Genomic DNA, 14,823 nt, shown 5'->3' with positions numbered 1-14,823 from the left:
AAAGTGTAATAACGCATTCAGGGCCAAATGGAGACAGGTCAGGGGGAAATTAGGAGCATCTGCCACATAAGTCCACGTGAGAAAACAAAGCCTGGAGATTGAATGTGAACATCAGAGCCACAACGAGGCCGAACGCAGAGTCTTTAGTAAGTTGAGCGGTGACAGAAGAATGGACACGCGGCGGTAAATCAGCCACCCAACTCCCGCCGAGGGTCGTGTGTTCACTCACATTCGCCATTTTTTAGAAATTAAACAGGCGTTCCCCCCCCCACCACCTCCATCGCCGCCAGCAAACGTTACGATTTCAGCCGCGTACTGAACTGGGAACGGATTCATCTCAGCGTTCCGGATATCTGATGTAACATCCATTTTAATGCACATAACAATGACCACTGGCCACGTGGCATGAATTGGGAATTACAGGGAAGAACACAAACATCTCCACACATTAATACGCCTCCGCTCACACCGAGAACGTGCAGAATTAGGCCATTAAAGGGAATCAGGAATTAGAGATGATGAATTATAAAAACGCGGCTCCTGCTTATCTCAACATTGATTAAAAAGGGAAAACTGGCGGAACCCAAAGTGACTCGGAATGAATAAATCATGGCTCTTACCCCAAACAGCAGGAGGAAAATGAGCAATGTTGTCATGGTCTGTGGAACTCTTCCTCCTCCTCCTCCTCTTCCTCAGGTGAGCTGCGACAGGTGACTATAAATTAACTTCTGAGTTTTAATCCTGTCTTTGAATCTCTCAGAAAGGCAACAAAGACCCTTTTCCCCTCTTTCATGTAAATAAGAGGATTTACAGATTTCCAAGCAGATGTATGATGTTACGCTGGAGTCAAGGAGGCCAGGACCCAGATGCAGAGCGTGAAACAAAAGGTTCTTTGTTGCCAAAAAATGCAAAGAGAGACAGTTCTCAGAATGAAGGATCAAACAAAGTAACAACAAAAAGCTCTAAGAAAGTAGCAACAGGAAACGAACTAAAAATCACCAAGAAATGGGAACAAACGTCGAGAAAAGTACAACTGAAAACAGCAACAAGGTACTGAAAACGTACTGCTCAGGAGAATAACACGAGGTGAAGGGCTGGAGATCTCTGTGAGCTGGAGATCTCTGAGGGCTGGAGATCTCTGAGGGCTGGAGATCTCTGAGGGCTGGAGATCTCTGTGAGATGGAGATCTCTGAGGGCTGGAGATCTCTGAGGGCTGGAGATCTCTGAGGCTGGAGATCTCTGAGGGCTGGAGATCTCTGAGGGCTGGAGATCTCGGAGGGCTGGAGATCTCTGTGAGCTGGAGATCTCTGAGGGCTGGAGATCTCTGAGGGCTGGAGATCTCTGCGAGCTGGAGATCTCTGCGAGCTGGAGATCACTGAGGGCTGGAGATCTCTGAGGGCTGGAGATCTCTGCGGGCTGGAGATCTCTGCGAGCTGGAGATATCTGAGGGCTGGAGATCTCTGCGGGCTGGAGATCTCTGTGAGCTGGACACCTCTGAGGGCTGGAGATCTCTGCGAGCTGGAGATCTCTGAGGGCTGGAGATCTCTGAGGGCTGGAGATCTCTGAGGGCTGGAGATCTCCGTGAGCTGGAGCTAGGTGCTGAAGCATGGGCAACAATCCGGCACCAGAGACAAAGAGGGGAGAGCTTCAGTAGGAAGCCAATTTAGGCAGAAGGAGCTGCAGGTGTGCCAGAGGCTCAGCGCTCCCAGAGATAGCCCCGCCCCTAAATGCCGCTCCTGCAGGTAGAGGAGGAGGTGAGAAGTCTGAGTGACAACACAAAAACAGGACCACAACACAGAAATGTGGCTTTCTAAGCCAAACACCAGCTTTTACCACCTGAAATGTAATTCTAAGAGTGGGATCACGTGAGATCCGGCCCATACTGGAAGGCTCGAACCCATTTGTAGGGTTGGGATTTCCTGTTTGCTGTTTCCATCCGACGGTCAACGTCTCACTGTCTCATCGCCACGGCAGCTAAACATGGTCGAGTAGCAGCTGTTGTTGGAATAAAACGAGAGTCTTGAGAAAAGCCACCAGGCTCAGTAACTAAGAGATTATCATCCAGTCTGAGGCCCGGAGGAATACGCAGGCTCCCTACAGTAGCGCTCCCTACTGTTGCCATGGTGATATGCGTCTCCATTCACACCCGTCTTGTGTACTGAGTGTGTGTTTCCTCCGTTGAGTGTCGGCCCATTTCCACAGTGGAAAGGCTTCCGCAATTTCCTGCTGTTGCTTTTCTCAGGGGGCTTCTAGGTGTTTGGTGCCCTTTAAATGGAGCAGAGTTGGTTTCATGGTTGGCCCGCTACGTTCAGGCCGTCTCCTTGGTGATCCTTTGTGACACTTAACCTGTTGCTTTTATCCAGGAATGATCAAAGCCGGTCCTCAAGGGCAACAACCCAGCCAGGTTTTCTATCCAGCTGAATGTATTTTCAAACTTTGACTTCTATACTGGTCGTTCTTTCATTGCCCCGCTGAATAAATAATTGACTCAAATTCAAACAGAAATCCTTGTAACCCTGATTGAACCGGCGCTAAAGTTGCTCAGACAGCATTTTGCAGAAACTTTGCTCCCTTTGGACCAACTGTCCGGAACAGTTTCTATAGATTCTTATAGAAACACACTCGTTTATGCGCTTCCTGTCTGTCATCTGTGCAGAAACTGTCTCATTTCTAGTCTCAAGCTGCACATTCAGGCAGCACTTGTATAAAATCACTTAATTACCATCCAACAGTGTGTGTGTGTGTGTGGGGGGGGGGGGGGGGGGGGGCAGCGTAGACAGTTAATTTGATCAGTTATTGCTCCTCCTGATGTCACCGGGGTTTAAAATAACCACGCTGTCAGACAGACGCCCCACATGCTGCTGTGAGCTGCTGTCAACTATTGTTCAGCCTTACAGGTTAGAACGGCTAACTTCATTTTCCAGATGGTGGTCATGACGTACAAGTACAAGTTCTTCACCAGATGTAGTTGGGCCCACATCAGATTCAAGAAGCAAATTCTAATACCTCCAAAGCCAATTTACAAGAGCCTCGCTGTGAATTGATTCTTTAAAGTGAATTTGCCTCCATGTGGGGCACCAATAAGGTGGTGCTGGAGCCCCTCAGGCCCAGTCTTGGCGTTTTTATCCGAGCCTTTGCTTACGCTGCGACACTTTTTTACACACTGCAGAGGCCTTTTGTTGGAAGTTCTTTCAGAAGGTGTTGATGAGAATGAGCAGCCTGCGAGGGGTAGGGGTAGGGGTAGGGGTAGGGTTAGGGTTAGGGGTAGGGGTAGGGGTTAGGAGTAGGGTTAGGGGTAGGGGTTAGGAGTAGGGGTAAGGTTAGGGTTAGGGTTAGGGTTAGGGTTAGGGTTAGGGTTAGGGTTAGGGGTAGGTTAGGGGTAGGGTCAGGGGTAGGGATAGGGTTAGGAGTAGGGTTAGGGGTAGGATTAGGGGTAGGGGTTAGGTTAGGGGTAGGGTTAGGGGTAGGATTAGGGGTAGGGGTAGGGGTAGGGGTAGGGGTAGGGGTAGGGGTTAGGAGTAGGGTTAGGGGTAGGGGTAGGTTAGGGGTAGGGGTAGGGTTAGGGGTAGGGGTAGGTAGGGTTAGGGTTAGGGGTAGGATTAGGGGTAGGGTTAGGGTTAGGAGTAGGGTTAGGGGTAGGGGTAGGGTTAGGGTTAGGGTTAGGGGTAGGTTAGGGGTAGGGGTAGGGTTAGGGGTAGGGGTAGGGTTAGGGGTAGGGTTAGGGGTAGGGGTAGGTTAGGGTTAGGGGTAGGAGTAGGGTTAGGGGTAGGGTTAGGGGTAGGGTTAGGGGTAGGGGTAGGGGTAGGGTTAGGGTTAGGGTTAGGAGTAGGGGTAAGGTTAGGGTTAGGGGTAGGGTCAGGGATAGGGGTAAGGGTAGGGTTGGGGTTGGGGTAGGGGTAGGACGTGTGCGTGTGCACAGGCGCTGATCATCGCTAGCAAAAAGCAGACTTTTGGGTTTTTGTGGCTCCGTTCGTGTACTGGCCAAAGATGCAGAACAGCCTCATGCAGATGAACCCTTGAGAGTGTTTGTGGGTAATAACGGCGGCGGGTGACCCGCGGAGCACAGACGTGCTAGCGTGTCTTCACACATGCGGAGGCTAAGACGCACATTGGCCTCGTCTCCAGAGATGATTGTTTGTACAGCTGTCATATTTTAATGCTTATTTTGTGGGATGAGTGTAGATGTGATCTCACAGGACTTAACGACAACATTCATCAATTGCGATCAGCTCAGGATGTCCCACAAAAACACATTTTAATTACCTGGAATGAGGTTTTCAGCTAATTAAAATAAGAACGTGCTGGAGCTTCTTTCTTTCATTAAAAGTGCTGGTTTCCTTGTGGGTCTCCTTAACTTTACTGTTGATGGTTAGATAACACACAGAGGTGAATGTGTCAGTGTCGCCGCGTGCGCGTCCTCGTGTTTGTGTGTGTAATTTAAATCCTTGATCCGTGAGAGCTTAAAGCGGCGAGAGCCCAACCCCTGCAATTAGAACCCGTTAAAGGCGAAATTCTCTTTACCTCCGCCTGCAGGGAGCCAAAAGAGGAGCCCCGTGTGTTTTCTCACTCTACCATGTGTAATAATTACCTGAGATAATTACTTTTCCCTCTCAAGCAATTAATGCCAATACCAAGGGCGATGGATTGGGACGGAGGTTACGCGCAGGCATAGAAATGAGCCGGAAAGCTTTTAATTCTTTTCTCTTTTTAAATGTCTTTATTGACCAATCTCGGACATTAAACTTTGAGATACAAGAGCCAAGATTTGTGTGTGTGTGTGTGTGTGTGTGTGTGTGTGTGTGTGTGTGTGTGTGTGTGTGTGTGTGTGCAGCAACAGTCTAAACACTGGGCCTACATCAGGTGTGAGAGGCACCATTATGAAGAGATATTTTCAGACCTGGGGGGGGTTCAGAGTCAAAATGATTCCCTGATGGACGAAACTACAATGACCATAAATGAATCATCTCTACCAAAAGACTTGTTTATTCATTAAAGCCACAAAATTACCGTTTTATTGACAAGAAGCATCTCATTTTCCTCTAGAAACCAGAAGGACACCAAAATGTATTCATCTCTTTATTGGCCCTTCCATTATCAGAATTTCCTGAAAATATCATTAAAATCCATTTATAACTTTTAAGACAGACAGACAGACAGACAGGCAGGCAGGCAGGCAGGCAGGCAGGCAGCAGGCAGGCAGGCAGACAGACAGACAGACAGACAGACAGGCAGGCAGACAGACAGACAGGCAGGCAGAGGCTGGCGGTCACATAACCTCCAGCAGGTAATAGCACAGTCTGCAGCAGAATTACCTGATTTTCATAATTTTGTTTGTTTCTGCATCGTCTGGAATAGCTGATAACTATTTAGCATCACTGAAAGTTGTGTTTTCATGTAACAAATGTATCATTTCACAGCAACCCTTGGTCATTAGTGTGCTCTGTGCGGTTCCCGTGGTTAAACATGGACGCAGCGGCAACATTTAGACCCAGACAAAAATAATAAAATTGTGATTTTGTGACTCCATTTGACCAAAAAGCTACCAACATTGGCTAAAACAAAAAAAAACCAAATTTGCTCGCAATTAGCTCAGGAACCAAACAAGGTGAATCAACTTGACAGCAATTGGCAACACTCTCTTAATATCTGTGCAGATGTCAAATATGCGTCCAAATGTGGGTGTTGTTAAGGTGGTTATTAAATGGCTAAACGAGCAGACGCACAACAAATCTTCCTGCTCGCCCGTCAGAAACCAGGCTGGCCAACGGCGCGGCAGCTGTCCAATCACCACTGTTGATACCTCTTGCTTCATTTCAAATCCTGCTGTGAGGAACGCTCGAACTGATCTGGGATCCGACTCAAATCGCAATTCCTAATCCTGCTGCGTGCGGGTGCGAACGCGTCTCTGTTCATTGATATGCAAGAACCTGCAAATAAGAGGAGATAGCTGTCAGAGGCAGCTGCCACAAGACCGAGCACTCGCAAACTGGTGCCAGAGTCTCCCCGGGGGGTAGGTAAAACATTTTGAGAGAGTGACCTACGATTGCAGCTATTTATTCTTTTGTTGGATTTACACAGCTCCACAGATGGAAAACACACCGTGGGGAATGATGAGCACTCGCCCCGCTGTATGACAACTCGATTCATTTGAAAATGGGCTCATCCCTTCCCTATTTTCCACAGTACGGCTGTACTCAAATCTCCTAAATTCACCGCTGAAAGAGAAGGGGTCTGGGACTGGGCAGATATGGTGCGCTGCTGCGGGAGACAGCGACAATTTTAGCCGCGATCTGACAGCAGGAGCACAAAGGTTGGTGTCGTGTGTGTGGAGTGCCACGCACGCATGCACGCACGCGGTGGGAGCGCCGCACCACACGTTTGAAATGCCCCTCACTACGTTCAGACTGAATCCCAACGTTTGCTTCCACTCAGGGCTGCGTGACGTTCAGAGGCTCGCTCGTGGGTCCGGGACCATGTTCACACGGGATCAACCTGCTGGAAACGGGGTCGTTTCCTCCTCCTTGTGTTCGAAGACCTCCTTTACAGAGGAACAGATGAAACACTGCCAGGCCACTAGTGCACGTCCAGAAACTAAAACTCTAAAGCATTTAGAGCAACCGTAGCACGCGTGCAGGGGTACCTCGGGGAACGGTTGCTGGGGCATTTTGGAAAGGAGCCAATCCGGATCCATATTCAGGGATTAAAAATGTTGTTTTTGTGTAAACCAAGAGCAGAAGTTTGCTGTTTTCCCTTGAAAAGGTTCTGAAGCACACCCAGACCTTCTGACCTTCGTGTCTCCGCCAGCCTGGGGTAGGGCAACGCTGTATTGCCCCAGCTCCCCCAGGTGGTTTTCTTTTCTTTTGTCTGAGTGCATCCTACTTCTCCCCAGAGGTTGGCTGCTCTCCACTATCCTTCCAGGTCTTTCTCCGAGTATTTTTTGTTCTCTCTCCCAAAGAACAACATATTCCCATGTGATGTTTTCCAATAAAATTGTACGGCTGCCAACAGCATTTGCTACACTACTATTTAACCGAGTGGCGCTCAGGAAGTGTAATCTACAGACGCTCTAATGATCCACAGACTGTAGAAGTGAGCTTTGGTTTCCAGTCCTACTGGGTATTGACCACAGCCGCTCCAGCGACACCTCTCAGCCTTGGCTGCTTCTTCTGGGCCACTTGCATCAGTGTAAATGGGAAAACAGTTCCGGACTATTCAAAGAGACAGCGGAGGCCCCGATGTCATCGGACGCTGCATTCATCTGTGAAAATGATGTCAGAGCAGGTCAGGACAAGAGGTCAGAGCGTTGCTCATCACCGATGGGGGCTTGTCCGTGGTGTTGAACAGGTCGGTCAGTGTGGATGTGAAAGGTCCGAGGGCAGTCCTTTGTCAGGAATCAGGAATCGCACTGCTTGACACGCCAGGTTGATTCCACAACAACCAATTCACGCAGAGAGCAGAGCTGTATAATGACTCATAAATGTCAAACCCAGCAGAAGCAAACAGAGAAGACTACAACACCACATCGTCTACTTCATTTTCTCTTGTGAAGGATTTCTTTTTTTCCCCTCAGACTTAGACGAAAATATTAGGAGACATCATTATGTTCATATATAGCAGAGAAACAAAGAAAGAAAGACAGAGGAAGTAGTTGAGGAAAACAGCATGGTGGCATTTAAAATGTATAGCCTTTGTTGTTGTTTGTTGGCCATTACCATGTGAAGAAAAATGACCACATTGTTCCATCAATAGTGTGGAAACAACAGGGAGAGAAGGAGCGTCACCTTTAGAGCGAGCCAGAAACAATACCTGTAATGGCTCATTGTGCCCGTGATAAACACCGCGAGGCCGCCTCTCCCAGCTCTTTTAGGCTGCCAGGAACAGATAATGTGCTTGTTAAATATTCATCTAATTACTATAGATGAAGGGCCTTTCTGGTGACGCGAGGTGACATTTGAAATGCCATTCAATAAATCCACAAGTCTCACCTTATTCTCTAACTGCTGCCTCCAATCGGGTTCAAATGGATTTAGCAAAATTTTAATTAATTCCAGAAGAGGCCATGAGGAAAAACCAGCGAAATAAGTTTCACGCGAGGGGCGTGCAGGCAGAGCGGTCGTCCAAACTTTACTGGTAGTCCTGGCAGAACTGTTCGTTTTAACACTTGTTTTTGTCAACTACCATCTGGGGTTTTTTACCTCTGCCAGGGCAGTTATCTGACAGTCGGGGTCTTTTTTTCTGTCTGTCTGTTTTTCTTGAAATGTTATGAATGGATTTTATTGAAAATCCCAGGAAATGTTGATGCTGGGTCCAGACAGAGCTGGAGAGGCCCAGAGACTGGTGTGTGTGTTGTGTAACCTCGTTGTGTTGTGTATCACTACTTCCTCTATATATCTGTCTGTGCTCTCTGAGTGCATTTTTTTTTAGTTTTTATAATTGATGATAAATTCTCTCTCTCTTTCTAAGGTGGAGAAGAAAATAGTCCCATTTCCATTGGACCTACACTTGTGCGCGGGTCTTGTTGGCTTTTTCGGTGGAGAGGAACAGAACCAGCAACCATTTAACTAGAAAAGGTCCACTTTTGAGGGTCATTACAGGTAAATCATGATTTTGTGTGACTGGCCTCTTGCTCGGGTTTAAAAAGAAAAACCTTTCAGTTCCTGGATGAGAAAAGGGAAGTGGAAGTACCTTTTGTTCAGATGCCGAACTCAATTACAGCCAGAGAAAACATCGCAAGCAGAGGAAGTCAGCAGATGACAGCCCATGAGCAAATAATAGATGATGGTATCAGGAAATAAATTTGTCCTGTTCCTTCTTACCTGACAAGAAGCTCCTGTGAATTGTGATTGTGTCAGAAGCTGAATCTTGGAACGGCTTCACGCTCCGTATCTCAGAAGTGAAGCCTGTGGACAGATGGGATTCTGGTCTGTAAACAGCAGCTAATTCCTCCGCTCCTTTCATGCAAACGTTCAGAGTTCATATGTCACCTCCCTCCATTTCCTTTGTCTTTATGGAGTAATTATATTGACAAATTGAGCTGCATTCTACACAATTAGGCAGGAATGTGAGCACCAAGCTATTGTGCCGGTTCTCTTCTTACTTCCAAACGTCTAAGCTAAATCATTCATTTTGTTACAAATGTCATACAAACAATGGGATAACCAAAGTAATACATATACTTCCACAGCTGCTTCTACCAACAAGGTGTCTCCATGGTTTACCGCGACCTAGAGGAAGTCACGATCCTGTTTAAAAGGAGAAAAAACGCACGCATGCGCTCTGATTGCCAAATAATACGTAGTTGTTATCTCTGCGCCCCCTAGTGGCCCGGGGTGGATCGCATTATGCAAAGCGTTTCTCTTAAGTTCCTTTTATGAGGTGTCAGACAAGGAAAGTGCTAAATAAGAAACTCAAAGCAATTTATTGATTTCCTCATTGAAATTCAGGTCAGAACGCGAGTTGCTGCTGTGTTTTTAAGACCTGATCATTTGTCCAGCAAAGTCGCCAGATTTTAAATTAGTCTAATTGCCTCCTGCTGCTTCCAGAATCATGAAAAGATCCCTTCTCTAGGAGATGGAAGAAACGCCTCAAAACCAAAGGTAGAGTTCAAAAAGGATCCTCAAGTACGTAAAACGCACGTGAGCGTGCACGGCGGGTCGCCTAAGACGAGACTTTAGTGACAGACACCAGCAGAGATCAGCAGACGTGTGAGGAGGACCAGAGACAGTGACCGTGAACGCATCAGCGCGACTGATTGGAACAAATGACTCCCAATAAACACTTTCATTCCTCCGCCTCCTTCCCTTATCTGGTACTTTCATAAAAACAAAAAAACAAACAAAAAAAACCTCATTTCTTATCTTCATTTACTTTGCACAGATGAAAAATCTCTCTTCACAGTGAACTCATCTCGGAAGCAGGCTGACAGATAACAATTGATGTGTCAATCCTGTCTAGACCGCAGCACTTCCTCCAATTATGTTGGGAATACAAACCCGATCACGTCAACAATGGCGGGATTGCGGACGGAGAAAGGAGGGGACGAGGGTTCCAGAGGGGAGCGGGATGAGAAGGGGGGGCACCGAGCACATTAACGCATCACCACTCATGAGTTTTCTAAATAAAGACAGACAAGGGAGACAAAAGTGACCCGCTTGCACGGTGACTTGTGCTCCGCCCTCTTTGCGTGCTGGTGAAAATCCAGCGGCGCGCGGGAGTTCTTAATTGGGTTATGTTTCAGAGATCTCTTCCATTCATTTAATAATCCATGCCCTTTAGGATTTTCAGTGGAAATAATAAAATATTGATTTTTCATTTGACATTCTGTGATGCAATTAAAGCCAATGCTGGTCCAGAGCGCGAGGCTCCAGCCTGTGGACCATGGTGAGAGGGGAACCAAGAGCTGCAGATGGAAGTAAGGTCTGATGACCGGCGAGGAGGACAGGCGGCCTGCCAGACACCTGAGGGGAAACAGATCCTCCTCTTTAACAAAGGTCTGCACCGGCTGAAGGGAGGCAGCAGAAGAGAGTGTTCTTTCCCTTTTTTGTGTTTAATTATTCAAATTCCTCTGTCTCATTTGCTTAATGCACAGGGCAGAGCTGGATCTGGTGAGAGGAATGAGCTGCTCCTTTGATTTGTTTTTCTCCAAATTCCATTATTAAAATCCCAAATTTAAAGGAATTAAGCCAGACATCAACCAGAGGAATCCCACCTGATGATGCAGTTCTGGCTTTAACCTGTGCTAAATGCCTCTTTAGTCTTCTTTAGTCCAGTCTTTTCTTTTCCTCTCTGTTAATCCATTTTCAGCATCGGCACCTCTATGAATAGATCCTCAAAAAAAACCTCCCCCACCCGACACTCCCCTATCACAAAACGTCTTTTTCTCTTCTTCTTTGGTCTCTCAAAGTTTCCTGTGGAACATGAACACGTGCGGTCTAAGCTGGATCTTTAACGTGCAGGCCGTTAAAACCCAGACGACCTTGAGGCGTCCTGATTATCCCACCAGGTCAACAGTCACCAACAAGCTGGAAACGTCCTTTTCCCCCGGTGCTGCTCTTCAGAGGCAGGAGGAAGCATTTTAGAAGCTTTTGAAACTTCAGAGGTTCCTCCTGCTCCTTCGCTGTGCAGGAGGTCTTTGTGATGGATCGGTGAGCCAAAAGCATCTGTCTGCATTGTAATTATAGCTGGATCATTAGTGAGCCGTCTGAAACAGCCCGAGTATTCCGAGTGAACAACTTTCTTCTTTTTTTAAGCATGTGGCATGGGTTGCCTCTGAGGCCATTGTGCTAATAGAAAAGTTAATTACATCAGAGGCATTCGTGTTAATGTACGCGCTTTGACAGAAGCAATATAATAAAAGGTTAGAGGAGGGTGTTCCAGTCCCCTGATACCAGACACAGTTAATAGCTTTGTCTTAACTTCCACCGTCAGTCATCTTGACAGTGTTGGGAAATATGCTGGTGCAGTATGCAAGTCATGAATGGTTTGTTAAGCCGGGCTGAAGTGCAGCTTTAATAGACTCCATGCTGCGCTCTGATCCTCTGACTCCTGTAGTGGGATTATTATGTACGGCCCACTCTGGTATTCAGCATCGGGAACCACAGAAGAAGAACGGACAGTAGCTTCGAGGTGGGATAATGAGCTCAAAGGTGGTTTGAGACCGCAAACAAGACCAGGCTCCGTGGTGGCCGAATATGGCAGAAAAGCCCGACCCCCACCCTAAACCTGACCTCCTCGTAACTGCTAAAGCAAAAAAAAAACCTTTCAAAGGGAGGAGAGGAATGAACCTGGTCCAATACATCATCTTGACTTCATCCCTCAAATAACCGACCGTCCTTGAAGAAAGGTCCAATATTCTCCTCCACACAGTTCTGGACCTATATTAAAGAAAGCGATGGGTGGAGAACCGGAGCGGTTGTCGAGACGGACGTGGAAGGTATTAAATGTTAGAGGCCTTCGTATTATTGGCTGCGCGTCCTGGAATATTGGTTGGAAACAGACTGGAGACACTGTGCTCGTTAAAAACCAGTGTTCCTTCACCTGTGCAGACTCTAAAGATCAGCAGATTCATAAATGTAAAATATAAAAACCAGTTGGCTCTGGCTCCCCAGGTTGTCAGGTGTATTTTAACCAACACCTGGACATGACAGCGAGCACGTTGATGATGAAATGATAAGCGGCGTGTTGTTCAGCCACTGATTATAAAGCTTTTGTAAACGGAACTGGCCCTGAAAGTGGACAAATTCAAGTTCAAGTGTGTTCACTGCACCTGTCGGACGGTTTTAGGAGCTTTATGACATCAAATCATGTTGTGGAGGAAGAAAAGGTCCAGATCTGTCCCGTGTTCCGATCATTTTGGCCACTCACCAGATTATTCCCCTTCTAACTTGGGATTGACATCACTTAATATAAACGTCGGAAACTCCATTGAATCTTCCGTTCTTCAATAAAGTCTCACACAAATGATGACATCATCGCAGATAAAGTGCAACGTCAAGCATTTCTGATGCATTATTGCAACATTTCACATGATTCCTTTAGTTGTTGTTGGTGTCGTTACATGAAATAAACCTGTACGATTAAAAAGGTGGCCTAGCTTGAGGTGGTTAGCCACAACATTTGCTAATTGTTTTAATTCAGCAGTCACAGAGCATGTAATGAATTATAGTTATATATTACATATATTATATTTAGCCTGACACACCAAGTGGGACCAAGCTTAAGGAGGTAGAGAACACGGCGAGGTGTGTGTGAGTGTTTCAGCACCTTGGAGAGAGACACCGACCCTCAACAGCCGCCCAAACTGCAGAAGAAAAAGGTTCAAATCCCGACGTGACGCCCAGCACAGGAAGAGGAAGCAGGTCCACAGAACGCCGCCACGTCTCCAGAATGGCAGACTGGACCGAGTTCCCAGGCGGAGAGACAGCGAGGACGGCATATGGCTGCGCACATCACACAGACAGAGGGACATAAACCAGATTAATCATCTCATCATGTGTGATTAATTTGGAGCCCAACACCATCGGCAGGGTAGCCTGGTGAAGCAGACACCCCATTGGCAGGTCAATATGTTTACACTCAGGGGTGCGCTGTACTACATTCGCGCGCTCACACACACCAACGAGCAAAAAGGCTTCTCTGTCCATCTGTTTCTGCCTCAAAGGTAGCTGCAACACTTGTGACTTCCTGGCAAATCTGCCCATTTTAGCTCCATTTGTCTTTAAGAACATACGGAACTCCGCACGTTCCCAAACCCGATTGTGGTCCCTTCTGAGTAGAAATTTAAAAAGAGAAATAATCACTTGCACCTGCAGGTCAATAACGTGCTCGTTAGCCCGCAGGCGCTAACTGGAGTGAAGGACGTGGCATCAGGCGAGCACCTTTCCCAGTAGAGTGATGAGCAGCTCAGCGTCTAATGGCCGCTCGTACGGCGCTTCAAGAGGCCCATCCTTCCTGTGACACCCGCCGAAATTCACCGGGGAGGAAAAACAATGGCGTGTCACCTCACGGCTGCGGGATGAAAAAAGAGAGCTGCTTTCTTTCTTTCTTTTTTCAAAAGCACAGGTGTTCTAACACACAACACAAAGCCTGACTGTGTGTGTGTGTGTGTGTGTGTGTGTGTGTGTGTGTGTGTGTGTGTGTGTGTGTGTTCACCTCTCCCCGTTCACCTCTGCTGTCCTCTCCTGCGCCGCCCTTGATCACTGAAACGTACTGTGTCATCAAAAAGGACCCATCAAAACAAAAGCATGTTTGCAAAGTTGTGAGAAATGCTCTCCGGGGACCTGCTGACTTCCTGTGACGTTCCTGGCCCTGCCTGGAAACACGGAGAAAAAGGCGGAATGACGGTGGGAGCGCTTCACTGTCATCTCAAGGAGATAAATAAAAGGCCGTACCACAGGGGGGCGGTTTAGCGGGGTGTCGCTACGCGGCTGCAGCCACCTCCTGATTCATAAAACAGTAAATATTATATATTGCTGTTTGTGTTGCAGACTTACAGCGCGGAGCAAACAGATGCTGGAAAATACTGCCCCATGTTTATCGCTACATTAGTGTTTTTATCCCTCTCTGGATGGGATTTCTATCAACACGCTCCATTGGTTCATTTATAAGCTAACCAACAAAGCAACTGTTTGCTGCATCATCTACTTCCTGTCTCGGCCAGCCCACCCCTCCATCCTGTTGCTCCTAATCTGGGATGTGGTGGATGATGGAGTTAACGGACGTTGAGAGGAAACCAGAGATTTCAGAGAAAGTCCACACAGGCAACACGGCGCGTGCTTGGTCAGAGTTTAGCACAAATGAGGGTCTTTCATCCTGGATTCTGACGCCAGCTGTGCCTTTAAGTCATGTATTTACATGAACCTGTTTCTTCTAGCATTTGTATTTCCATGTCAATAGAAGGCCTTTTAGCAAGGTGAGCCATCAAACACAAGTCCTGCGCATAAATCCCCGCAGAGGGATATTTGTTCCATAAAAGCAGAGTTGAGGCAAATGGGAATGGAACAGAATAAAAAAAAAGATGTTATTCTCACGAAAGGCACTTATGAAGGGACGGGTTAGACCCACAGAAAAGATGAGATTTAAAGAGAAAGATTGGGTGGTCTTAGCTTTTTTTTACCCTAAACTGGCGCCCCCTGGCCACAAGGCACGGTATTACACGTGTGTGTGTGTGTGTGTGTGTGTGTGTGTGTGTGTGTGTGTGTGTGTGTGATAGCTTAGCATCTGACAGATCTGATGATTTGGAGGGCAACCCAAACAGACAGAGCTGACATTTGTTGCATAAGAGGGGGGCCACGCCGCCGCTGTCAGCCGCCCTGTTTTCACCAC

General features: G+C 47.2%; 1 protein-coding gene and 1 long non-coding RNA gene across 4 annotated transcripts; one reads left to right on the top strand and one right to left on the bottom strand.

The window, feature by feature from the left end:
* Positions 1-352: 352 nt before the first annotated feature.
* LOC130537929 (titin homolog) lies at positions 353-12,921 on the bottom strand. Of its 3 annotated transcripts, XR_008953724.1 has the most exons (3): positions 12,763-12,921; positions 8,817-8,900; positions 353-1,736 (listed from the first exon to the last, which is right to left on the bottom strand). XR_008953724.1 is itself a non-coding variant. In XM_057055063.1 (2 exons), exon 2 carries the CDS (start codon positions 1,606-1,608, stop codon positions 1,069-1,071), a length of 540 nt encoding a protein of 179 aa, XP_056911043.1. In that variant the 5' UTR covers positions 1,609-1,736; positions 1,837-2,453; the 3' UTR covers positions 353-1,068. The 3 variants fall into 3 exon arrangements, 1 of the variants encoding a protein (XP_056911043.1); XR_008953723.1 differs by lacking the exon at positions 12,763-12,921 and having other exon boundaries at positions 8,817-9,689; XM_057055063.1 differs by lacking the exons at positions 8,817-8,900; positions 12,763-12,921 and adding an exon at positions 1,837-2,453.
* On the top strand, positions 5,845-11,391 carry LOC130537930 (uncharacterized). Its single transcript, XR_008953725.1, has 2 exons — positions 5,845-8,337; positions 8,464-11,391. It is a non-coding gene; the product is annotated as an uncharacterized LOC130537930 (long non-coding RNA).
* Positions 12,922-14,823: the final 1,902 nt, after the last annotated feature.

Source organism: Takifugu flavidus, chromosome 14 (assembly GCF_003711565.1).
Source record: "Takifugu flavidus isolate HTHZ2018 chromosome 14, ASM371156v2, whole genome shotgun sequence".
Lineage (NCBI taxonomy): Eukaryota > Metazoa > Chordata > Actinopteri > Tetraodontiformes > Tetraodontidae > Takifugu > Takifugu flavidus.
This window is presented reverse-complemented; position numbering and strand designations above follow the sequence as displayed.